General features: G+C 38.7%; 1 protein-coding gene across 2 annotated transcripts in view; it reads right to left on the bottom strand.

The window, feature by feature from the left end:
- LOC134670643 (protein Fe65 homolog) overlaps nt 1–27337 on the bottom strand; it is a 115411-nt gene that overhangs the window by 21842 nt on the left and 66232 nt on the right. For both annotated transcript variants that reach the window (XM_063528452.1, XM_063528453.1), the window contains exons 3-6: nt 20482–20620; nt 5087–5125; nt 828–1039; nt 32–156 (exon numbers count right to left, since the gene is read on the bottom strand). In XM_063528452.1, coding sequence (XP_063384522.1) covers nt 32–156; nt 828–1039; nt 5087–5125; nt 20482–20620 — 515 coding nt within the window. The remainder of the gene's footprint in view (nt 1–31; nt 157–827; nt 1040–5086; nt 5126–20481; nt 20621–27337) is intronic.

Raw genomic sequence — 27337 nt, 5'->3', positions numbered from 1 at the left:
GGAAGGGGTATGAATAGATAAATATTCTGACCTCCGATAGCGAGCAGTCCCGCACCATAGAGATCCTGGTCTCCTTGGCTTCCACGGGCAGCATCTTCGGTATTTCCCGCTGGATGGTGCCGCTTTTTATGTGCCAGTAGTAGGGCCCGTCCATGTCTGGAATAACAAGCAAATTATTCACTTTTAGGGTATTATTAGAATATAGGGTATATATTCGGAGGCAAAGGCGGTTCCTTCGCCCTCAACTTGACGGGGATCGCGTAGAGGTCGTCGTTAGGCCCCTCCGCGGAGTGCGGGACGGGCGCGTGCCTCTTCTCCGAGTCCTCATTCATACATTCATTCATTCACTCCTATTAGAACGCGCTCTTTCTCTAGATGGAATTTTCTTTGCTTTTTTACCAGTTTCGGTGCATCGAAACGTGGTTCTTTATAAAACTTCTTCGGCATTGTTATTTAGGCACAACTTACCTTAGAAAGGGCAGTTGATTTACTTATAGTGCCTTTCGCCAGATGCAGAGTAAAAATTTTTGGCAAAGACTCTTTGATGAAACAAACTGAGAGGGCTGCCATTGAGTTTTAGGGATTGATAAACCAAGTCATGTTTAGCTGCTTCAAGCATGACTCACGTTAGACCAGGCCGTGTCCGGGCCGGAGCTACCGGAGTTGACTTTTCTGTGACATGACAGGCTATCGCGTGATACTTTCCATAGAAAACGATGCGCCGGAGGCTCCGGCCCGGACACGGCCGGTTCTAACGTGAGTCATCCTTTAGACAGAGATGGTTTTTTTTACAAGATAGTGTACTGTATCTAGGTGTATGTAGGTACCTTCATGTTTCTCCCACCCCGGAGGCAAAGGCGGTTCCTTCTTCGCCCTCAACTTGACGGGGATCGCGTAGAGGTCGTCGTTAGGCCCCTCCGCCGAGTGCGGGACCGGCGCGTGCCTCTTCTCTGAGTCCTCTTGGTCCGCCCGCTCCTTCTCTGGAGGGGGGGACTCCTCGCCGCCATTTTGGGGGGGAGTGATGAGGCCGCTTTTTTCACTGGAAAGAAAGAAGGGTAGGTAAAGGAAACGAGTTTTAAAAATATTGGGGTAGCCAAGATGCCAATCGTTTGCGCTATGACAACGAAACGCTTTCTGTCTCTATCACTCTTAGTGCAATTCGCTTGCACAGGCTCCTGCATGCTAAAAAGCCGCAAGAACACTAATTAGGAACGTTATTCATAAACGCGTTACTGGCTATGAGTCCTTTGTCTCAATCTGTCATTTTGACTTTCGTAATTGTAAGAAAGGGATAAAACATAATTTAACTAAATCAGGCCCGTAAAGATTTATGAATAAGAATGAATGAATGAAAATCTTAATTTCATGCAACTAGTGGCCCATACATAAATACCTTAAAACTAGCATACAAGAAAAAGATAAGAAGATGAGTAGATACTTATAATGAGCCTGATACCTATTATAAAAATATAAATATAGATTACGTATTTGGGTAGCCTTGCATTTTTATTCTTTTATGTTGCACTTAACGTTAACGTTAGAGAACATAACTGACTCATTGACATGACTAGGTATGACATCAGTAGGTATAAAACTAAGATTACCATCCCGTAGACTCCTCAGTAAATGAGGCATAACAATAGTGGTCTTGTGGTTTAATACTTAAATAACTCAAATACCTACATCTAACACCAAGGTCACGTTTGAGGATCTTGAAGTGAAAACTTACGCTAAAGAATAGCGGCGCTGAGCACTTTTTGAGGTGGGGAAAAAATTATAAACTCGATTCAGCGTAACGCGTAACGTAACGCTGACGTCATGTGTCACGGACAATGTTATTCACCAAAGAACTTTAGTCATAACATATCATAATCAGGTCAATCATTTAAAACTGGACTAGACTGGAAGCAATAAAGCTCAATGTTGTAATCTTGTACGGGCTGAAATACGAGGATCTCACAGTTACATTCTAACTTTATATCACTCAAATATAATTCAATAAAGCTACATCTTGATTAAATCGCTAATAAAAGTGAACTCTAGTACTGGTGAATAAAACTCAAAATATCATGACCAAATATATTTAGATGCAAGGTCTGCAAGGTAACTTTACAATTTTATTCGAATTTTAAACAACTAAAGTTTTTCAATAGAAAGGAGGATGGGTCAATTATACATAGTGCTGCAGACATTTTGGACTAGTCATTGAGTTTTCACTTCTGTCGGCACTCCCGGAGTGCAACCCGTTTTATTTTATGTTTTATGTACCTACATATTTGTGTACACTTGTACAGGAGTAATAAACTGAAATACATATATATATCGTAGTAGTGTTTCTACTTCAAAAAAAAAACAAATTAAAATATTTTCTGACAATTGGGTCGAAAATAAGGTCGATTCGAATTTTATAATTTGATCTCATTTTAACAACAATTTATACTCTAGGTAAATACTTCGAACAGCAATTGAAAATAGGATAGTGGAGAAATTAGAATAGTACCTATAGTAGATTATTTACTCAAGTTCGAATATTATTGAAGGTCGTAAATTTAGACGCGACTAAAATACGAGGCAACCCTCACAATTTTACATTTTACATGTCATTCAATTTACTAAATGTATGTATTTTACCAATAAAAGTATGTATGTAATACTAAATGATACAAGTCATCTCATATACTCCGTCTAGTGTAAGTGATCTGTGACATAACAATGTCGGCCTTAACCGGACCAGATTAATGTTCACTAAAAACTGTGACTCACTATAATGGATGCCGAGAGTTTTAGGATCCTGTCAAGGTAATATCGACATTAACTGAAGCAATTTGTATGTTGTCATACTACAAGGTTGTTTAAAATGGTGTTCAATAGAAATGGCAAAAAAAATTAGTAGTAGTTAGTAGTACCAAAGAGAATAGATAGTATCCCCTCTATTACTATCTATTCTCTTTGGTACTACTATATAACTACTACTAATTTCTATTTTCCTGTCATAGTAAATTTTGTAGTCACTGTAAATTTACTGCCCTCTATCGACACACGACTAAAACTCAAAATGAAAACGTATAAAATTATCCAAAAAATGTATACATATGGATAAATGATTTTATTATTTTTATATCATTTTGATCCATGTTCATTCACTGATACTTATCTATGTGTTAAAATGGTTAACTATGAAACGGTGTCGTCACGCCATCTAGCCGAGCATAGGCCAAAGGTGTGTGCGCTATCTATTCGAGAATGACTTTTTCTTGATTTCCGAGGAACGTTTTTTCCTTAGACTTTATTCATCTTATACGAAGTTACATATGTCTTTGCTATAATGGATGCCGAGAGTTTTAGGATTCTGTCAAGGCAATATCGACATTAACTGAAGCTATTTGTATGTTGTCAAACTACTAGGTTGTTTAAAATGGAGTTTAATAGAAATGGCAAAAAAATAATATTTAGTAGTAGTAGTAGTAGTACAGTACTTTATTGTACAGTCAGCAGCAGAAGTCGCTAAGCGGCCGAAGTGTTCAAAATTACCTTGACACGCTCTTATTCTTTTAACAATAAAGTCGCGTCAAGATCATTGTGAACACCTGGCCCACTTAGCAACTTCTGCTGCTGACTGTACACAACACAGGTTTACAAAAATAAATTACAGTAATGGAAGTACAAAGGCGAACTTATCCCTATTAAGGCATCTCATCCAGCTAACCTTCGAGGAGATGAGATTTAGTCATCAATTACCAAATTTTTTCGAACGATTTTGTCTGTTTTACACAACACAATCGAGGTTTGAACACACTAGTTATGACCACCACCGCAGTGAAGAGGTTAATAAACGTGATCGTATTTAACCCTTTATAGGGCAGCGGTCTCATAAAAGACCACCCTGTAACACCATCTTTTTGTATTTCTTGTAAGTACAGAATTTTTTGGACATCGTGAGGAAGCCGGACTAATCGTAATAAGGACTAGTTTCCCCTCTGGGTCAAGGTCAGATGGCAGTCGCTTTCCTAAAAATTAGTCCCTATGTCAATTCTTGGGATTAGTTGTCAAGCGGAGCCCAGGCTCCCATGAGCCGTGGCAAAAATGTCGGGATAACGCGAAGAAGTACAGAATTTTTTGGACTATAGAATGACGATGAGGATTTAATTGAGGATTTCTTCAGTCTTAATACCCGTTATAGCACAGAATAAATAATAGTACTACTAGGTACAGAAGACTCACTCTCTATTCTCTAACAAAACGCGTATCACGCGTATTCGGGAAACGAGATAATTACAAGATCTAGAGACGATATAGAGATCAACTAGATTTACATTAGATATCGACTAGATGTGGCTTGGATATCTAAGTCATAACTTGTCGAAATCGTTCAAGAGGACCTCCAGAATCGCGGAAACGTCAAATTTGACATATCTATCTTACAAATATCTTAAATGAATTTATCCATATCGTAACTTGTTGAGATCTAGTAGAGATCTATTATCATTTCCCGAATCGAGCCGTATGTTACGATCAGCACAGATATGGCTGCTAGGTGGCGACAGCGGCTTATGGCTTTCCCCAAAATTGGGGTGGAACGGATATACTTTTAGCTACCTGTAGCAAAGCGACGAAATCGCGGAGTGAGCCACGCCTGGTTATAGGGCTGTGGTCTTAAGTACACTTATTTAAGTAGGTAGGTATTGTAAAACCGGGCAAGTGCGAGTCGGACTCGCGCACGAAGGGTTCCGTACCATAATGCAAAAAAAAAACAAAAAAAAGCAAAAAAAAAACGGTCACCCATCCAAGTACTGACCACTCCCGACGTTGCTTAACTTTGGTCAAAAATCACGTTTGTTGTATGGGAGCCCCATTTAAATTTTTATTTTATTCTGTTTTTAGTATTTGTTGTTATAGCGGCAACAGAAATACATAATCTGTGAAAATTTCAACTGTCTAGCTATCACGGTTCGTGAGATACAGCCTGGTGACAGACGGACGGACGGACGGACAGCGAAGTCTTAGTAATAGGGTCCCGTTTTACCCTTTGGGTACGGAACCCTAAAAATTGTAATACTCGAACAAAATAACCATACGGCATACTTACTTTGTTTTCGTCACGGGCGAGGCTGCCTCGTCTTCCACTCTGAAACAAAAGAAACCTTGTTAAAAATAAATAAAAACATTATAAATATTCATAACACAACTCTTAACCCACTTTTAAAACAACAATTAATGATAACTTATGCACTAAAACTGGGGCAAGTAGGTACCAAGATATATGGAATTTAATTAAGTATGAGTGGGCATTATTAATAATAATAACCGTTAGGTTTATACAATTTGATTTAAATCAAGAAAATAGTTTGATTTCTTGAACTCTGTCAATAAAAACTAGACGTAAGTAGGTAGAATCCGTGTGGATACCTTTAAGTATTCACAGCATCCTTATGGTATATCCTGTATGCCAGATTGCCAGTATCCTATACCACTTAGGGCTGCACCACCCCACTAACTCGGGGTTAATCGGTTAAACCGTTAACCCAGAGTCAAATTGTAGTGGTAACCATGGTAACTCCAGGTTTAACCGGTTAACGCAGGTAATGACCGGGCATGGCTGCTTCGGTCATTACCTGCATAGAATCGAGAGGGAGCCCACGCCGGTGTGTCATGAGTGCGGTGACCCAGATGATACAGCCCAACATACCCTCGAGGTATGCCGAAGATGGGACATGGAGAGACAGCAGCTCATAACTGATGCTGAAATAGAAGGAGACCTTTCGCTGCACAATGTGGTATCTGCTATGTTGCGCGGCGAGAGGCAATGGGAAACGGTTGCCTCCTTTTGCGAAACTGTAATGAAGCAGAAGGAGGAAGCCGAGCGAGTGCGTGAAGACGACGTGAACGCACACCCGCTACGGCGCAGGCGAAGGGGAAGAAGGAGGTTACAATACATTAACCGCCTTCTTCCCCAGTAAAACCGCGGATTGGGGACCCGCAGATGAGGCTCTAAATAATACGTCTGGGGAGGGGTTGTAGCGTTACACAATCCCTCCTCCTTCGGCGCGAGGGTACCCCCGGTAAATTTGCTGGGGCAGCCGGGGGAGCATCGTGGTAGAATACTCGTGATCTCACGATGCTCCCCAAAAACGGCAGAGAGGGTAACGCCGCAGGGGAAGTTAGTGGGTATTCTCCTCCCCTCCCTCTGAATAACAGAGGGAATACGGGAGGAGCGAGTCCCACATACCACCCCATCCCCAACGGGCCTCACAGCCCGGGGGTGAGATACGTAAATGTATTTACCCCTGCGAGAAAAAAAAAAAAAAAGGTTTAACCGGTCAACCCCGGATTAATTGAATACAGCATATGGCGCTTAATTCAATAGCTGGCGAGGATTTAAAAAAAAATTTAACGTCACACCTTATAGTGTGCGGCGCGTCATATTGAACCTTATCAAAACGTACGAAGGTTGATATTAGAGTTAGCCGCACGCGTCAGCTGACGTCTCTGGCGTTCACAGAGTAAAGGTGACAGTCCATTTCCAACGACAGCTGCATTACTGTTCATTTTATTATGGAAATTGACAATAACACCGACGCGTTCAGTACCAGTAGTGCAGCTGCGGTCAGAAATGGAATGTTACCCTTACACACTCGGTTTGTCAACGGCGGTAGAGCCTAATCAATTATTATAACTTAAATTTCAAATTCAAGTGTTTAAGTCCAGTACCTATTGCAGTAGAGTTAGACCAAGAAAAGTCTGCAGCGATTTTGATAGCCCACGCAGTGCAAGTGTCAATTTAAACATCAAACTTCTATGAAATTATGACGTATAAATAACACTTGCCCTGCGTGGACTATCAAAATCGGATCGCTGCAGACTTTTCTTGGTTTAACTCTAAATACCTATAGACGAGTTTTTTCATGGTAAATATAAGGTAGAGCGACGTTTTGTGGGCGCCTAAAAACAGCTATAAAATGCTGAATCGTAGGTACTTATTATTTCATAGTCATGTTTTTAAAAAAGATCGTAAGCTTGGAAGCACAGTAATAAATAGATAGGTATCTGACAGTGATATCATGGTCTTTACATGTACAGTCATCTGCAATAATATGGTACACAAATAACACAACGACGGCCGCAAAAATATGTGAGCCGCTATTATGGCTCTACAAATAAGATCTCAGATATTTTTGCGTCCGTTGTGTAATATATTATTGCAGGTGCCTGTACCTACATTGTACCTAAGATAACTCTTTGTTTTACCAAGGTTAAGATTACCTCATGCGTATCATTTTTAAGTAATTTCGTTGCATATTTATAATTATGATACCTAATTAATACGTTTTCTGATTTCGACTGATCAAAGAAGACAAATGAGTCTATTATGTATGATTCATTATGATAGATCCATTTTATTGGCAAAAGTTGTTAAATGAACACTTTAAATTAAAGTATTACATTTAAATCACATCTAAATATATAATGTAGGTATATAAAATAGTGCATCATAAAGGTGACAGTCCATTTCCAACGACAGCTGCATTACTGTTCATTTTAGTATGAAAATTGACAATAACAGCGACGCGTTCAGTACCGGGAGTGCAGCTGCGGTTAGAAATGGAATGTTACCATAATTATTATAATTATACTTACCTACTTAGTGCATATGTGTCCTAAAAAAACAAACGTCTGTATTTTTTACCTATTTAAGCTTAATGGTGCGCCCATTGACTCGACAATCTCACACTGATTTTACATATTTATATAGAAACACTCACTAGCACATTTTCGTCTTATATTTGACATCATTCAAGTTTTACTGTCACAAATAGATACAACATTTTATCATAATTTATGACAATGCTACACACACGTTTACATATTGTAACTTTTACACATTATAAAATTCACTACCGTAGTCTTTCAGTACGAACGTATGAACGGTCTCGGCAACGATGCGCAAGTGTGGTGAGGCCTTAATAGGTACCTTTCTCTTACTTTATGGCTGTTATTCAAATTAGTGTAAGTATGCTTGGAACAATATTTAAGATGGAATTTTGCCACATATTATGCAAAATATTAACTGCTCTCATTGCGATTTTCTTATAGCATAACCTAGCAGGGGTTTTCCTTTTGCTTATTATAACTATTCTACAGATTGCAACTGCAACAACCTTAATAAAGTTACAGACAAAAACGCACACGAAGTTTTAAAATATATGAAAGCGCAAAAATATTTAAAACTTGTCAGGATTTTAGACATTTGTGTAAGTTTCCCTATCTAACATCAAAACACCAATATCTCCCAACCACATTTTTTCCCTACCCCTGCATTCCAACCAAATCTTGGCAGTTAGCACCCCAAACTTGGCACCATTTAAATTAGGGTTCTTCGTGGCCTATAAGAATACTAATTGCGCCAAGTCGAACTCGCACGGAAATTTATTTTCGTTTTATGTAAAGTTTGGTAAGATCAGTGTCTGGTAAATTGGTTCGTTGTGAGTTGGTTACTCGATACCCGTGCATGTACATATTAAGTGTTAAATGTTGTCTTTATTAACTATACCTAAAGTTTCAAAGTGTCATTCTATGGAACTTGGGTTACATATCAGAATACCGAAAACTGATTTACCTAATGTTGAATTACCTATGCTTGATTCACCTATTTTTAAATTACCTATCGATCATTTTACCTAAACATTGACTGACCTAAGTTTATAATACCTAAGCTCAAATAACCTAATGGACGAAACACCTAATGCACGATATACCTAATGCACGTTTTACCTACTGCACGTTTCACCTAAAGCTATTATACCTAATGCACGAATCACCTATAGCTATTATACCTAATGGACGATACACCTAAAGCTGATATACCTAATGAACGATGTACCTAAACTTGATTTACCTAATGGACGAAATACCTAAAACTGTTAAACCTATCGCACGAAATACCTAAAGTTGATATACTTCCTGCACGAATTACCTAATGTCGATATGCCTAATGCACGGAATACCTAAAGTCTATATACCTAGAACAAAATTCATATCATTTTGCCGAATGATCAAGTGGCAATTCCACCCAATAATTCGTATGATTTCCCAATCTTACAGTAGAAACTGTTTGTTCGGATAACAACTTAAAAATACACTTTTTGAAACGCTACTTTTTAGGTAGTAGAATGATTTTGTAAGTCTGATACAAAATTAGTTATCTTATCCTATCTTATCAAAAACTTAATTTTTGTAAGTTAACATCATGACGATGAAATAAAAGTCTGTTTTGGTACTGTTTGGTCGCAGTTAACCTAACACGCTCCTCCTCGCTTTACTCGTCGTCGCACCTATCTCGACTCTGGCGAATGACTAGACCTTATATTATAATAAAAAATAGTTAGCCAATTGAATGATTTGGCTAAAAAATGTATACTAAATGTTGTATGTCTTAGTAATATTCTACTAAACAATAATTATATTTTTTTTTAGGTACATATTTCATTCATTAAGCGCATCGACTTCAGGTATTTCGTGCATTAGGTGTTTCAAATTTAGATATTTCGTTCATTAGGTATGTTAACTTTAGGTAATTCGATGATTAGGTATACCGACTTTAGGTAATTCGTGCAGTAGGTATGTTAACTTTAGGCAATTCGATCATTAGGTATACCGAGTTTAGGTATTTCGTGCATTAGGTATATCAACATTAGGTGTTTCGTGTATTAGGTATATTAGCTTTAGGTATTTCGAGTATTAGGTGTTTCAACTTTAGGTAAATCGAGCATAGGTATTCTGAGCTTAGGTAAACCAATTGTAGGTGAAACGTGCAATAGGTAATTCGTTCATTAGGTGTTATGAGCTTAGGTTGATTGATCATTAGGTATTTAAAAAAATAGGTGAAACGAGCATAGGTGATTCAACGTTAGGTAAATCGATTTTCGGTATTCTGATATGTAACCGGAACTTGCTAACTCTGTAAACAAACCGCCATATTTAAATTGTCTGTGAATGTCAATTTCTAGTGACTTTAAGTACGCAAATGCGTACATTCTGAATAGTGGTAGTTTCACACTGTATACAAAGAAAACCGTTGGTACAAAATACTCCTCATTCGAAATTTAAATACCTCTCAAAATTCACATGCACGCATGCGTTCAGTTTACGACGGGCGAAGTTAACTGCTCTTTGGAGCTTATGTTTTCCAGGTAAATGTTGAGGAGAGGCAATGCAATGGTCGTTCTGCTGGCCAAGAAACAGTGGCGTAACGTGAACTAATCTATACTGAAAATCATAATTAGATTCCAAAAAAAGTAAGACAATATTGCCACTTTTCACTAGCGCATCTTGTATTTATGTAAAAATAAGTAAATAAAAGTACTTTTCTTAAATCGTAGGAGTAAAATTACCAATAAATTATCTTAGCGTGCTTATTTATAAAAAGGAATTTACTATTTTACAAAGGCTGCTATTTAACTGATCACCAGATTTAATAAAATTTAATACCAAAAAAATGTACTTTACCACCCTAAAATAATGAATGATCACCAAAATTATAACACCATTTTAATGTGAAATGATTACCAATTTTATTACATTTTACTATCCTATTAAAGGAAATGACACCAGACTAATCATTATTAACCCAAAAATTGTAAATGATTACCAAATTTCAAACCCCATTTTAATGTCAATTGATAACCAAATTTTCACATCGTGATATCCTATTAAATAAAATGACACCAAAATAATCATTGTAAACCCAAAAATAGTAAATGACCACCAAAATTAGAACTCCATTTTAATGTAAAATTATAACCAAATTTTTAAATCTTGCTATCCTATTAAAGCAAATGACTCCAAAATAATCATTGTAAACCCGAATATAGTAAATGACCACCAAAACTGTAACCACAATTGTTTCTGTATGGGTCACAGATCAAACCTAACCTAACCCACTTTTCTAGTAGAATTTCGTTTCTGTAAGGGTCGCAGTTCAAACCTAACCTAATCCACTTTTCTAGTAGCATTTCGTTTCTGTATGGGTCGCAGTTCAAACCTAACCTAACCCACTTTTCTAGTAGCATTTCGTTTCTGGAAGGGTCACAGTTCAAACCTAACCTAACCCACTTTTCTAGTAGCATTTCGTTTCTGTAAGGGTCGCAGTTCAAACCTAACCTAACCCACTTTTCTAGTAGCATTTCTTTTCTGTAAGGGTCGCAGTTTAAACCTAACCTAACCCACTTTTATAGTAGCAATTCATTTCCGTAAGGGTCGCAGTGCTAACCTAGCCCACTTAACTGATAGCAGTACAAACCTAACCTACTTTTCTAGTAGCATTTCAGTATGCTCCTAGAAAAGTAGGTTAGGTTAGATAGGTATATGGTGCGGGGTACGGGGGGTTGAGCGGGAGGGGCTAATAATTTTGGCAGCATTTTACTTTATTTGGTAATATGTATACATTTTTTGGTAATCATAGTGTTTATTTAGGTGAAAATATCGCATTAATTTGGTCTTCAAGATTTGGTGATCATTAATGATTTTTGGTAATCATTCAATATATTTGGTATTCGAATACAATTTGAAGTGCAGTCGTAATTAAAACGGTGGTACTTTTGTAATTTTAGGCCTTATTTTTTTGGTGTTCAGTAATTTTTTTTGGTAAGCATGATTTTTTTATTTAGGGTACCAAAGTATTTTTTGGTGGTCATTATATTTGTAGCCTTTTACAAACAAATTATTGCAGTGGCAACTTTTTTTGGAATCTAATTACGATATTCAGTTTGCCTGAAAGGTGTAGCCTTTTTTAAAAACAAGGAACCATTTATCTCCCAAGCTACTTCCATTTTAAAATGTTGTGAAAATCCCCAGGTTTGAAGTGTTAATAAAGCGAGCTGTTCAAAGTTGCATGGAGCATGCAGGCGCGCACTGAGAGCAGGCATTAGTTCAGCTACAGCGGGCTTGGTGCAATAGATAAGCAAGTTAATTGTCTTCGAGATATTTGGCATCAAAGTTGAACAATTTTAGGATAAAAAACTGGTTTTCTGGCCATAACTTTTGTATTAATTAGGTAATTAATACAAAAGTTATGGCCAGAAAACCAATTTTTTTATCCTAAAATTGTTAATAAACTAGGTAGTTTAAAATTAAAACTCTAGACACATTTTTCGAGACGTGAAAGACTAACCCAAATATCTAGATTTCGTACATTAAGATCCTTCACAGCAAACTAGATACTTACGAAAAACTGCCTTTTTAAAAACAAGGAACCATTTATCTCCCAAACCAAACCTCCTTCTATTTTAAAATGTTGTGAAAATCCGCAGGTTTGAAGTGTTAATAAAGCGAGCTGTTCAAAGTTGCATGGAGCATGCAGGCGCGCACTGAGAGCAGGCATTAGTTCAGCTACAGCGGGCTTGGTGCAATAGATAAGAAAGAGCGGGTTGTAAGAAAAGCTGGTACAAAAGGTAAGAAAGAGCGTTTTGTGAATTCGAAGGCAGGGTAGAATGGCAAATATCCCTGCTTTCGTCGAAGTGCATGCATGCACCTGTCCACAATCAAACCCGTTTTTGTGTTAAAAAATTTCAAATCATTAAATTATGTAAGTAAGTATGTTAGTTTTCTTCTGTTTGTTAATGTAACCAAAACGTTTTATCTATGTAACTATGTAAAAACTTTTCGATATGGGAGTTTTGAAGAAGAGAGGCACATACTGTCGTAGTTGACGCATAGCTGTTCAAAGACGAGAACAACAGCACATCGGATCGGCGTTTATCGGCAAGATAGTACAATAGTAAATGTATTAGGTAGTAGGTATGAATAACAGAAAGTGTAAGACTTCGACTAAATGACTAAAGCGTAAAGTGGGTACCTGCTGTATACCTGCAAAGCGTAAAGTGTGGCAGCATTTTTATCGCATGTCACTCTACCTGTCACGTTCGCATTTACAGTTAGAACGTGACAGGCATGGTGACAGACGCTAAAAATGCGACGTGCTACCGTCGAGGATGATTTTGAAAATAGCATATATTTCTAAAACCAGGAAGCACAATTGTTACAGTAGAAAGTGCTTCTAGTTTAGTAGATATTTGCCATTGTTAAAATTACTCCGCTTTCTAAGTTATCCCAATCCCAATGTAAGTACCTGGGCTATAACCGCGAAAATCGAAGTTCGCAAATTGCGGGGATCTTTCTCTTTTACTCCAATGACGGCGTAATTAGAGTGACAGACAAAAAATCCTCGCAATTTGCGAATTTCGGTCTTCGCGGTAGCCCCTCTGACGCCCGCTGCCGCCTCGCGCTTGAGACCGCCATCGCAGTTTTCAATTTTTCAACCGACACAAAAGTACGAACTCACGTACCCTTTTGTGTGTAGCGCAGTGCCGGATTTACCACTAGGCTGAGTAGGCTGAAGCCTAGGGCGGCAGATTTTAAGGGCGGCAAATTTGGGTCAAAAATATTTTATTTGCTGTTCAGATAGGGTTGACCAGAATTTTATCGATTTTGCTGCCCTCTGTCATGTCAAGACCCTTGATACAGACGTCCGGGCGGGCAACAAAAGTGATCCTATATGGGTTCCGTTTTGAAGTACGGAACCCTAAAAATGTACGATTTTCTATCAAATTGAGCTATTTCTATCGAAAAAATTTCGCGCTCGCTACGCTCGCGTTTACATTTACGTACATTACTTATCAAATCGAAGTGGATATGGGCGGCAAAATCGGCATAGCCTACGGGCGGCAAATGTCTAAATCCGGCACTGGTGTAGCGAGAATGGATTCCGATTTCTTTGCAGTTCTCCGGCAAACAGAAACAGTACGTGTCCGCCGGACGTGACTTTAGCCCTATTCGACAAGCGACGTTTGACGTATCGTGTTGATCTCCCGTTGATGTGCGAAAAATCATAAGTTCTCGAATACGTACAATGTCAAAATTTGACATTAACAATCCACAGTTAGGGTGACAAGCAAACCAAACCGAACCACCCTTAGTTTAGAGTGGAGTTTTGGTTGTACCAAATGATACTATCCACCGTTGATGGAATCAACACTCAGTATGCAATAAAATCAACTGTTGATTTGACGTGGATGCGAAATCTGACAGTTGTACATGTCGAATTTGGCCCCAGGTTTTATTTAAGTGATTAGGTCCTGACCGTTCTATTGAGGTTGAACGAAGTTTAACTAGTTTTGCTGAAACTATAGATAGATAGGATACTCTTTATTGGAACACCCTAGTAAAAGATACTTACAGCCAGGCGTGGCTCACTCCGCGATTTCGTCGCTTTGCTACAGGTAGCTAAAAGTACATCCGTTCCACACCAATTTTGGTGGCGAGCCATAAGCCGCGCGTGGCGGTGACACCATCTAGCGGCCATATCTGTCCTGAATCAGGACTCCTGATCGTAACAGACGCGTTTTGTTAGAGAGTGAGTCTTCTGTACCTAGTACTATTATTTTTTCTGTGCTACAGCTTAAAGAAAAACGATTGATTATTACATATATAGACAGAGGCAGACAGCGGGTGGTCTTACCTTATTTCGGGTTTTTGGTGCGAGAATATTTTAACTAGCAAAAATATAACTGTACTGTAAAACCGATACTATTTTAACAGTTCTAAGTCCATTTGGAGCTTACTACCGCTTTTAAATTCAGAGCTTGGTAATTACTTTACAATAAACAAAATTATAAATAAATACACGAACTTATCCCCGCACCAAAAACCCCGATGTGTTCTGACAGAAAATTTGTGACGTTCCACGATAAAAGGTACCTTATGGCGGCTGGCGCTTACGTCGCATAGCGCCGCAATAATATTGGAACCGCGTTAATAATAGCGTAAGCGCCAACCGCCATAAGGTACCTTTACCCGTGGGGCGTCACATTTATATACCTGAGCAATATCTAGTAGAGACGAGTGCAGTTGCAATTCTGTCGGAGCGAATCAGAAACGTGATCTAAATCAAAATACTCCCGGGATTAAGTTTATTGCGGTTGCTTTTCTTGGTAATGCAATTGTGTTTGGTATTGTTTTGTAGAAAATATATACAGACGACCATAGGGACTAATATAGATAATAATAAAAAAAACATTAAAACTAACTATGAATAAAAGATTTAAAAACTGAACTAAAATTAAAATAAACCTACTTAAAAATTAAACTAATACTTATAATATTATATAAAAACTAAAATATACAAGTAAAATATATGATAATAAAATATAAAATAAAATATAGATTGCATTATAATAAAGCAGACAGAACCTATTACGTCACGAATATATATAAAAAATAGGCCAAGTGCGAGTCAGACTCGCGCACGAAGGGTTCTGTACCATTACGCAAATAACGGCACAAAAGTTACGTTTGTTGTGGGAGCCCCACTTAAATATTTATTTTATTTTGTTTTTAGTATTTGCTGTTAAAGCGGCAACAGAAATACATCATCTGTGAAAATTTCAGCCGTCTATCACACGGTTCATGACTTCATGAGTTACAGCCTGGTGACAGATCTTACATTTTACTTCCTTCCGTCACCCGATATCGGATCGGATCGGACAATGTGAAAACGCTCTACCAAGTTTCAGGTCATTGGAATGGTAAAATCTATTTTAAGACGAAAATATACCCGTCTCGCTAACGGAAGCGGCTCCTAAAACTAGTGCGATAAGAACAAGGCGAAACATCCTGCGTAAAAATCTCAAAAATCGAGGTTTCGTACTCGACTGTTTCCTCCTCCAAAACTTAACCAATCGTAACCAAATTTGGAAATCTAAATGATTATGAAATTATCTGTGTCGGACCGTTTTGCTTTTTTGGCTAATTGATATCAGTTTTGAATACTACGCCTCTCATTGCGGCATAGTCCATGAGGCCATTTACTTAGGCCATTTTTGAAGGGCTCTAGCGCCTTAAAAAACAAAAATATCAAAAAAAGCAAAACGGTCCGACACAGATATTGACAATATTAATCTGTGTTGAAAAAATCATTGCTCTAGCATCAAAACCCACGGAGGAAACAGTCGAGTACGTTTGTATGGAGAAATGACCACTCCTGTTGGCTCTTATTTCGATAAGTGTTCGATAAAAGTTAGGTTAGTTTTGAAACGATTTTCCAGAGTGCACGTCAGTATAACCCGTAAACCATTGGCAAGTAACTCGTAAATCCTCACACTCACTCGATTAAATCCAACTGCCAATAAATTGTAACCGTCGAACAAACATTATTTAACCATTTTACGATGCTCCCGACACTAATAGGGGGTAAATTTTAACTGTTTTCTGAAAAGCTGAAGTTTTTAAACCATAATTACCGCTCCGTACAAAACTTTGTTCACGGAACTCCTTCGGTCTTGCAAATGGTTATATGCGTTTTTTTTTGCGAAATTGACCTAAACTCGTATTCAATTTTTTCCTTCTTCTGACCTCAGAAATGCGTGGTTAAAATTTCTCGCATTTCTCGTGACTAGGTACCTTGTATATCATAGATAGATTTACCTAGACATATAGATAAATACTTCAATTCATAGAAAACATGCCTCAGACATGCAACTGTAATAAACACAAATAAATGCCCTTACCAGGATTTTAACCCGAGACCTCCCGCTTTGTAGGGTCACTACCGACTGGACTAGACCGTTAATACATTGTAACGCGACCCATGTAGTTCTCACGTTTATTTCTGCCTATTTCTTTTAAAACACAAGTAAATTCCACCACAAAATAAAGTAAAACTTTACAAGCTCTCAAGGAAAGTTCAAAGTGACAAGCTAAGCGCGTTGTAGCAATAAAAGGAATGTAGTTATAGTACAAAGTTGACGGTAATAGGGTGGGTGCCGAGTGCGAGCGAATACATCACGTAGCGTATTACAGTGTTATTAAAGGCGCGAGGCACAGGCGGAAGCGATTTGGCTGTGGTTTGTAAGATAAAAGTAGAATGTTGTTGTAGTACAAAGGCCACAAAGGGGTTGTCCATTAATTACATCACATAAAATTACGATTTTAATCCCCCTCTCCCCTTGTCCACCACTTGGCATGACACCCCCCCCTCAGTTGCTGTGATGTAATATGTAGATGAACCCAAAGTTGATGATGATGAAGGGTGGGTGCCGAGTCTGCCGAGTGCGTCACGTAGCGTATTACATCAAATAATAATATTTTTCAATAACGATGGAAATGCATCTAACGCTTACGCCAAAATTGCGATGTAGTTACCCCATATTTGTCCTTTCAAGAATAGAAATCCATGTATGTTTATTAGTTTTTAAGTGAAATCGGCGTACAAACAGCAACACTCTTTATAAATTTGTGGAGCTTATTACAAAAGGCTTAAGGTCCACCGATGGACAATTAAGAATGTGGGCGATGCTACCTATTATTGTGAGATTTACAATCCTTTTGGATTGTTTATCAACAATCGCTTCCCGCTTGCTTCTTAGCCCAACACCGCCATTATTATCGCCAGCAACGGATGTAGTTCCTCGTGTAGGGCCATTAAACCGGCGCTTTAGCGTTTTCAATCCCGATAGGGCGGAGTTTAATATAGCGGGTTTATAACTGTTGACACGGGGATTAAGAATACGGTCGGAAAATACAGGGTGATTCGTGAGACGTGAGCAGAACTAATCCTGCACACTCAGGAACTGATAGTTCATCGATCACCGTCGTATTTAGGTGAAACAACCACACTTTTTCCCTTTTTTTAACTTTTTGGTGACAATGACAACAAATACAAGACCTAATTATTAAACATTAGGTTATACCTCTTTAACCGTAATGACAGCATTTTGATTCTGAAGAGAATAAACTGTCAAACTTGAGTGAGATACGAGTTTTCAAAAGTAACCAGACCGTGATGACAGTGATGACATTCAATTTGACACAGAATATGGGCACCTAGTTTAGTATTCTAATTTTAGGGTGACCATGCATGTCGTAAATATACTTGGTCAAGCAGATCTTGTCAGTAGAAAAAGGCGGCAAATTGAAAAAATGTAGGCGCGAAGGGTTATCGTCCCATAGAAAATTTGAATTTCGCGCCTTTTTCTACTGACAAGATTTGCTTGACCGTCTATAAATTAATAAGTAACTTTTTTTTCAACACGACTAGAAATTTAACGTTAAACCTCACTAATACTGATACGAAGCAATTGCTTATAATTTACGAAATGCGCAGTGTTAGCCCTGTTCACGTCTCCTGAATCACCCTGTATACGGAACACAAAATGGGAAAATACGTGTTAAAAGCTGGGGCGTGTTATGGGGAAAATTGGAAAAGGGTGAATCGGGTATAGAAATGATGTTTTTGTGTAGGTATTTACTTAAGTAGAAAAGATGTGCGAAGTGTTTTGGTAGAGTTAGACCAAGATAAGTATGCAACGATATTGAGAGCACACGCAGTGCAAGTGTTATTTTAAACGTCAAAGTTCTATGATATTATGACCTATACATAACACGTGCCCTGCGTTAGTGCGTGTGCTATCAAAATCGTTGCTGAATTATCTTGGTCTATCTCTAGTTCATTAATTATATTATAGAGAAAACAATGATATTACATAACTAAAGATATATAGGTTATACTCATACATAAGGAGCACAAAATAAATAATACTTTCACATTTTGTAATTGCCCATGAAATAAATCTGTTTTAGTAGATTAATTTTTGCATACCATTCATATTTGTATTATTTTTATTTTTTTTAATTTTTCAGGCGCGGAAGCGTTAGCACATGCTCGTTCGTTAGCACATGCACATTTCTCCCTTGCTTAGGCGCGACTAAAGAGTAAACTGTACAATTTGTACAATTTAAGCTTCCATTCTTCAATTCTATTACTACATGATTTCTAGGGTTCCGTACCCAAAGGGTAAAACGGGACCCTATTACTAAGACGGACTGCTGTCCGTCCGTCCGTCACCAGGCTGTATCTCACGAACCGGGATAGCTAGACAGTTGAAATTTTCACAGATGATGTAGGTATTTCTGTTGCCACTATAACAACAAATGCTAAAAACAAAATAAAATAAAGATTTAAGTGGGGCTCCCATACACCAAACGTGATTTTTGACCGAAGTTAAGTAACGTCGGGCGGGGTCAGTACTTGGATGGGTGACCGTCTTTTTTTTTCCTTTTTTGCATTATGGTACGGAACCCTTCGTGCACGAGTCCGACTCGCACTTGCCCGGTTTTTTTTTAATCTTGTTATTTGTACCTTGTACCTAATTTGAACTGATCTAAGCTTCACGGTTAAGTAAACTGCGGCTGCGCTTCCATCAAAACCATATCCATTAATCATACAAGCTCAAATATGAATCTTATCTCACGAACATAAGGCTCAAAATACATAATTAACAGCATACACGAATCATCACGAAATTAACGTGATTTGGCATAGCGTAGCTTTAAAACAGAAAAGTTTGATTTATGCGAATTTGAACCTTGTCGTTTCGTAATAAGGTTGCATTTTGCTTTCGTTAGATTATTGTTTTCCAGTTAAGTCTGTGGTTTGAAGTTAAGTCTTATCGTTCAGAGATAAGGTATCATTCAGCTAAACATTAGAAGGTAGGCCTTTAATGGGTGTTGGTAAATCATATAGTTCAAATTTGAGTCTTGCTGTTCGGTGATACGATTGCTTTCCGCAAAATTTTGATAGATGTTTATTGAACTTTATTGCTTAAGCTGTCTTATTTTCGTTCAGCTCCATAATTACATGCGACTTTCGAGTCTTCTCGCGTGGTGATAGCGTCAGATATCGCTAAAAGTTGTATGGAAGATAATCTCTTTCTGGTTGCTATTAAGCTATCCTGTGGTATGAATTTGAGTCTTCTCGCTTAGTATCAAGGTAGGTTTTCGCTAGTTATGGTAGATAGGCTCTTTCTCATCGGTATAGCTTTGTATACCGTGGTACGAATCTGAGTCTTCAACCTTAGTGATAAAGGTCGGTTTTAACTCAACGTTGTATGGTGTTTAGGCTGTTTAGTTATTTGTGTGCACGTATTGCACGTGACGATCGATAGAGCATCTGCGCAGTGAGCACTGCAGGTCGGTGCACCCGTTACGCAACGGTGCACTGTTCTATAATGACTTATGTCAAAAAATGGGGAGTTATGATCTCATAGTTCATTATATTTGAAGAGTTCAGAGAGTCGATGACAATCTGTTATTATATTTGCATGAATGAATGAAATGAATGATCGTTTCCTAAAACAAATACATTATTTGACTGACTTTAAAATGAATTTTTAGTATTTAAGCCTTTTAATATTTTATGTATGTTAGTTTGTAAGATAGGTTTTATTTAAGAACCTATTTATTTAAGGCCCGTAGTAAGGATCGTAGGTATATAATATAAATATTAAAGCAATAGCTTTGGTTAAGTCTTTTATAATGAAGTCATTATAGTTCACTAAAGAGTTTTATAATGAAGTCATTGGTCGTCATCGAAGTTGGTTCTCCAAATAAATAAAATAAAATAAATAAAAATAAGTCATTATAGTTCCTTACCTCCTATTGTCGAGATACGCGTCATACTCGTCGGGCATTTTGTCGTCGTGCATATCGTAGAGGTCGCTGTAGAGCGCCGACTCAAGGCGCGACGGGTCCAAGTGGTAGTTCGGGTTCTCGTACGAGAGCAGACCATTCTCTGTGGACAATGGAGACTAGTTACTGTACGCGTTATTTCTCTGTGAAGTATCAAATTAGTTACATAAAATTTGGCTGAATAAAAAGTTTGACTATTCTCTATGGGATCATAGATGCCGTTGTCATATTTAACGTTGATCAGTTCGTAATTTTTTTTAAATGTTAGGTTCAAAGAGCTAGGGTACCTATTTATCTACCTATAAACCCTTCACTGAATACTTCACTACCATACATACAAATGAAAATATCAAATTAACGAATTCAGTGCTAAGCTGAATAATGGGATATCTAAATAAAAGTAAAACGTAGACGAAACATATAAAGAAAAGTCTGCAGTGATTTTGATAGCCCACGCAATGCAAGTGTTATTTTAACGTCAAACTTCGATGAAATTTGACGTATAAATAACACTTGCACTGCGTGGGCTATCAAAATCGCTGCAGACTTTTCTAGGTCTGGACTCTATAAGAATACAACCAGAATTGTACTTATTACAAACTAACAATGAATTTGGTCAATTTCAAATTAGATTATAATTATTTTGTACTGTAGGTACCTATATTATCACCAAAATAAGATGTTTCTTCCAACCTGCGTAATTACATTACGATCGCTCCAATATTCCTCACCAAACTATGTTTCCTATAATTCCCTGGCCCAAAACATCTCCAAAATTCATTACCGACCATTTCCCCATAACCCCGCCATTACCCGCGCGTGTGGACACGGCTTTATGCCCGCCCTAATTGGGGATTAGGGCGCGTCCACACCGGGAATAATAGTAAACAATACTGCTAAAGTAATTTTGCGGGGAAATCTCGGTTTATTGCTAATCTCGGTTTTTAAGGGAAGAAGGAAAATATGTGTTTGCTAAAGACCTAATTGAATTTAGAGATTTTTATTTTTTATTTTATTTTATTTATTTGGGGCATCAACAGCAATACAAAAAGTACATGATACATAGCACAGTGAGCAAAAAACAAAGCCAATAACAGATGTCCACAATAATACAGTTAATATACAATAACTAAGTGGAAACAACACAAAAAAAAAATGTTAAGAAAAAAGAAGGGAGAAAAAAAAAATACATTTCATAAAGTAGGTGCATGGGCTTGCGTAACGTGTGTGTGTGTTTACGTGCACGTGTTTGTGTTCGTGTGTGTGTATTTATCTGTGATAGTGTGTTTGGTGTGAGACGACTACGATGTATTTATTATACCTAATTTACTTATTTATTTAGTTATATTTTGTCAATTGTCGCTAATTTTGGATTTCAGTAGCAGTGACCGAACACGATTCTTTAGAGATACTACATAACGGATGACTCACGCTAGGCCGGTCCAGGGCCGGGCCGGAGCTTCCGGTGCGTCATTTTCTATGAAAAGCATCACGTGATCACCGGTCGATCATCATAGGAAATGACATGTTGGACGCCCGGACACGGCCCGGTCTAGCGTGAGTCATCCTTATAACGCCGTTTAGTGATAAAAACAAAGAAAGAAATGAACACACATAAAATAAATTGAGACTCGAAAATGCAGGCTAAAGCAAGCCGACATTGTTTTTCAATAGTGCTTTCAGATGAGACGAGAATTGTATACACACTTATAAAGTAAAATTTATTTTAGTCACGATAAAATTTTAATAATGGTACTGTCAGCAGCAGAACTGCTAAGCGGCGAGGTGTTCAAAATTACCGTGACACGCTCTTATATATTCTCTTAACTTCTTAACAATAAAGGCCTGTGCACACCGGCTGCGTGTGCGTGACGTGCACGTGCGCGTGGGGCGTTGTAGTATACAGATCCTTATGAGAGACGGCACACCGCTTGCGTGTCGTGTGCGTGTGCGACTCCAACATTTTAGCGCACGCACACGCGCACGTCACGCACAAGCAAGCCGGTGTGGGTCGGCCTTTAAGATCATTTTGAACACCTCGCCCGCTTAACAACTTCTGCTACTGACTGTAGGTACGTATAGGTATTGAATTTGTAAGTTCTAGAAAGAGAAGAGAAGATCTAGTTGTGTAGTCTAGCAATTTGTATTTTAGAGGAGGTCGGTAGAGTAAGAGTAAGAGCTCTTCCCTATCCGAATCGAAGTACCTACGTATTCAAATACCTATTTCTACCCTATGACGGTCTTTCCAACCAAATATATTATACCGGGTGTGGCCTGTAACATGAGCAAATAATTAAAACATAGATTGCACTCCTCAAACGGTGACACTTTTGTTCAACAACTTTTAAAAATTATGAAGTAATTAGACTATATTTTTCATACAAAATAAATATTATCTTCAATGGACGCCATCGGAACGCTATTTTATTGTGATTGACGTTGCTTGTCACACCTTAAACATAATAAAATTCGCAATACATTGCGTCTTAGAATAAACTTTAAAGTGTATTTAAAATCAAACCACAAGTTATTTTTAAAAGTCGCTGAACAAATGTTGGTCAGTATGAGGAGTACAGCCTACAGTTTAAATTTTTGCTCATATTTCAGGCCACACGCGGTATATGTATTTCGGTTTCGGCCGGTCTTTTCCATATTGACCTTAATCGTCCTCCGAATGTGAACCCACAGTTATGAGCTAGTTGTACATAACCCTTGTAGCTTAACGAGTAATGGCACGCCCATAACACTCCCGGTAACGCCTGTTAACATTTATGGGGGGTAGTTACGGTTCATACAGGGGAAGGGTTTAGATTCGAAAACCCGAAATGTTTCTCTTTAGCCTAATGGTTGAGATATACAGAGTTCTTTGGAATTAAGACGATTTTGAATAGCACATGCAGTCCAAGTGTTATTTTAAACGTCAAACTTCTATGAAATTATTAAATAAATGGACTTATCTTCTCTTTATATAACTTTACGTGAGCATTATTTTCTTTAATTTTGTCGTTGGCTTTTATTATAAATAAGGATCACGCACAAATTCAGAATAAGTTTCTTGTCTCTGTATAACATTTTGCTTAAATTTTAATCAACATTTATCTTATTTTTTCCCCTTGAACTATCTAAAAGTTAAAGACAACATCAAAATGCGTAACGCATCCAAACTCATGTCAAATCCATAACCAAAACTCATTTGAAACAAACTTGTGTTTTAAGTCACCAGCATTATCACTGTTTCTTTGACTAACCAGCTTAAGATTGATCTCTGATTACTCACGGTTTTTATATATCTGAAGTTTCAATATATACTGGTTTTTCAAAGTAAAAAATAGCCCGGAGTGCCTTAAAAAGTTGCTTCATTCTGCTCTCCTCGTGACTCGAATACGCAGGTACGGTGTTCAATAATTTAGAGGTTCTTCAATATTCTTAGGGGTCTGAACTCTGAAAATCAACTTTTGACACGGTATTTTTTAAGGTCCAACTGACTGCGCCAATTATTAGTCTAACTCCTACGGCTACTTTTACCAGCGTACTAGTGCTCGACATGCCCAATAGATGACACTATGTTGTCACTCCTTTTGACAATGACTGGAGTTTGAAGATGACATGTACTGGGACCGCGTCAAGCACCAGGATGTTTACATTGTTTACATTATTAGGGCATTAGGGGCACGATTCGGATTTTGAAATAGACATGTATTAGATATCTTTTAGACATCACCAAGATACGATAACGATATGTTTAAGATCTAACCTGTCAAATTTGACATTTGCGCGATTCTGGAGATACTCTTGAACGATTTCCACAGGATATGACTTAGAGATCCAATTCACATCTAATAGATATCCTACTCTATCTAACTTAAAAGTGACATGGTTGCCCGAATTGCGCTGCAAAAGAGAACTAGTTGATATCTAAACTATAACGTATCTAGGATGGATCTAGTACGTGTCGTCTCTTGTGAATCTTTAAGTTCGAATACGGCAGTAGGTTTGCTTAATCGCTGGTGGCCTAGCGGCAAGAGCGGGCGACTTTCAATCCGGAAGTCGCAGGTACAAACCCCGACTAGGTAGGTACCAATGAGTTTTTCGGAACTTATGTACGAAATGTCATTTGTGATTTACCAGTCGCTTTTCGTTGAAGGAAAGCATCGTGAGGAAACCGGACTAATCCCAATAAGGTCTAGTTTACGCTCTGGGAAGGTCAGATGGCAGTCGCTTTCGTAAAAACTATTGCCTACGCCAAGTCATGGGATTAGTTGCCAAGCGGACCCCAGGCTCCCATGAGCCGTGGCAAAAATGCTGGGATAAAGCGACGAAGAACCTCGTTACCTTCTGGGCGAGTTCGCTCCATCGTAGGCCACGTCTACGCCTTGGCTTGTCTGTGGCCAGGAGTAAGCCCATTTATAATACATATATAAAAAAAAGAAGAAAACATTAGGTTTGCTGCATAAACATACTATTTTCAAAATAGCCGTAGTTTCCAACAAACAACGCATATACAAGCCGGAAGTTTACATGAACCCGCTGGAAACTATTTCTAGCACGGCATTCATAGGGCATGAAAATTTTATCGCGCCCGGATTTTATCGACCACCACGCCGGCTAACTTTATTTTTATACACCCACGTTGTTGTACGTGCTATACCGGATGTGGCCTGTAACACGAGCAAATAATTAAAACATAGATTGTACTCCTCAAACGGTGACACTTTTGTTCAACAACTTTAAAAAATTATGAAGTATTTATAATTTTTCATACAAAATAAATATTATCTTGAATGGACGCCATCGCCACGCCATATCATTGTGATTGACGTTGCTTGTCACGCCTTAAACATAACAAAATTCGCAATACATTGTGTCTTAGAATAAACTTTAAAGTGTATTAAAAATCAAAGCACAAGTTATTTTTAAAAGTCGCTGAACAAATATTGGTCAGTATAGTACAGTACAGAGTACAGACTATAGTTAAATTTTTTGCTCTTATTACCGGCTACACCCGGTATAGGTATAAGATGTAAAGTAAGATATGTGTAGGTAAGTAAAGTTGTATCTTGAATGTTTTATGAAATGAGACGAATGGTGAGTTGTGCGAGTGCATTCTTTTTACAAGAAAAGAACACGTTAAGGATCTCACGCTAGACCGGGCTGGGACCGGGCCGGAGTTTCCGTTTACCTTTAAGCTGTACCCGTACCATGGGTCACTGACAGTGTCAAAACCACAGACAAAACATCAACCAGACTTAGCAAAGTCGCGCTACCCCTTCAGCCACGCATACGGTAATTTTACTCCATGTTCGAGTCAAAAGTGTCTTTGTGTGACGTCCGTGACATCGGAAAAACAACACTATACCAAATGGCTGCTGGCATACCTCGAAGCAAATGATCTGCTCAGTGACCGTCAGTATGGCTTTCGCCGAGGTCGGTCTACTGGGGATCTTTTAGCGTATGTCACGCACTGCTGCGGCGAGGCCATCGAGAGGAACGGTGAAGCGCTTGCTGTTTCACTGGACATCTCGAAGGCCTTTGACAGGGTTTGGCACGCAAGTCTCCTTAGCAAGCTTCCTGCATACGGCATCCCTGCTGACTTTTGTAGCTGGCTATCTGATTTCTTGAGTGAACGGTCGATCAGAGTAGTTATTGATGGCTGCTCTTCGGACCTCATGGCCATTGACGCTGGTGTTCCTCAGGGGTCTGTTCTCTCCGCAACCCTTTTCCTGCTCCACATTAACGACATGCTGCAACCCAGCATTGTAGGTTATGCAGATGACAGTACGGTTGTTGAAAGATATTTGGCTAGTGCAGGGGACAGCAGGGAGGATATACGTTCACAGAGAGAGGCCATGGTTGAGCGAATGAACTTGACCCTTAGTCTCGTTTCCCAGTGGGGTGATGACAATCTGGTCACGTTCAATGCCTCCAAAACGCAGACGTGTCTATTTTCCGCAAAACGGAGTCCATTCGACCTGACTCCTTCTTTCCGGGGTGCATCTGTACCTATTGCCGACAGTCTGGAACTCCTCGGCATGGAGCTGAGTTCAGTCCTCAGCTTCGGCAGCTTCATTGAGTCTAAAGCTCAAACTGCGGCCAGAAAGCTGGGCGTCCTAAATAAGGTGAAGCGATACTTCACACCTGGACAGCTTCTAACACTTTACAAAGCTCAAGTCCGGTCGTGTATGGAGTATTGCAGCCACCTGTGGGATGGCTCAGCTAAATACCAACTCGCCGCTTTGGACTCAGTGGAGCGCAGAGCCAGGAGGATGATTGGCGACAAGAAGCTAACGGCTAAGCTTCAGTCTTTGGCCCATCGGCGGAAAGTCGCCAGCCTGTCGGTATTCTACAGGCTGCACTTCGGGGAGTGTGCCCAAGAGCTACACGAGCTTATACCACCGTCCCCATTCTACCATCGGACTTTTAGACGCACGGCCGGTTTCCATCCTTACATGGTAGATATTCCACCAATTCGCACGAAGCGCTTTGCTTCTACTTTCCTTATGCGAACTGCCAAGGAATGGAATTCCCTGCCGGCGTCTATATTTCCGTGTTCTTATAACCCGGCAACCTTCAAATCAAGAGTGAACAGGCACCTTCTGGGCGAGCTCGCTCCATCGTAGGCCACGTCTACGCCTCGGCTAGTCTGTGGCCATGAGTAAGCCCATTCATAATAAAAAAATAAAAAAATAAAAAATAAAATGGAAACTTCTCTATTACAATTAAAAACAAGTTTTCCTTTTTTTTGAGTCTATATCATCCAGTGATCAATGAGTCAGTATTGGGCACTGCTAGGGCTTCGGCGCCGTCCCCGGAGGCCCCGCAA

The sequence above is a fragment of the Cydia fagiglandana genome, chromosome 14 (genome assembly GCF_963556715.1).
Source record: "Cydia fagiglandana chromosome 14, ilCydFagi1.1, whole genome shotgun sequence".
NCBI classification, from domain to species: Eukaryota; Metazoa; Arthropoda; class Insecta; order Lepidoptera; family Tortricidae; genus Cydia; species Cydia fagiglandana.
This window is presented reverse-complemented; position numbering and strand designations above follow the sequence as displayed.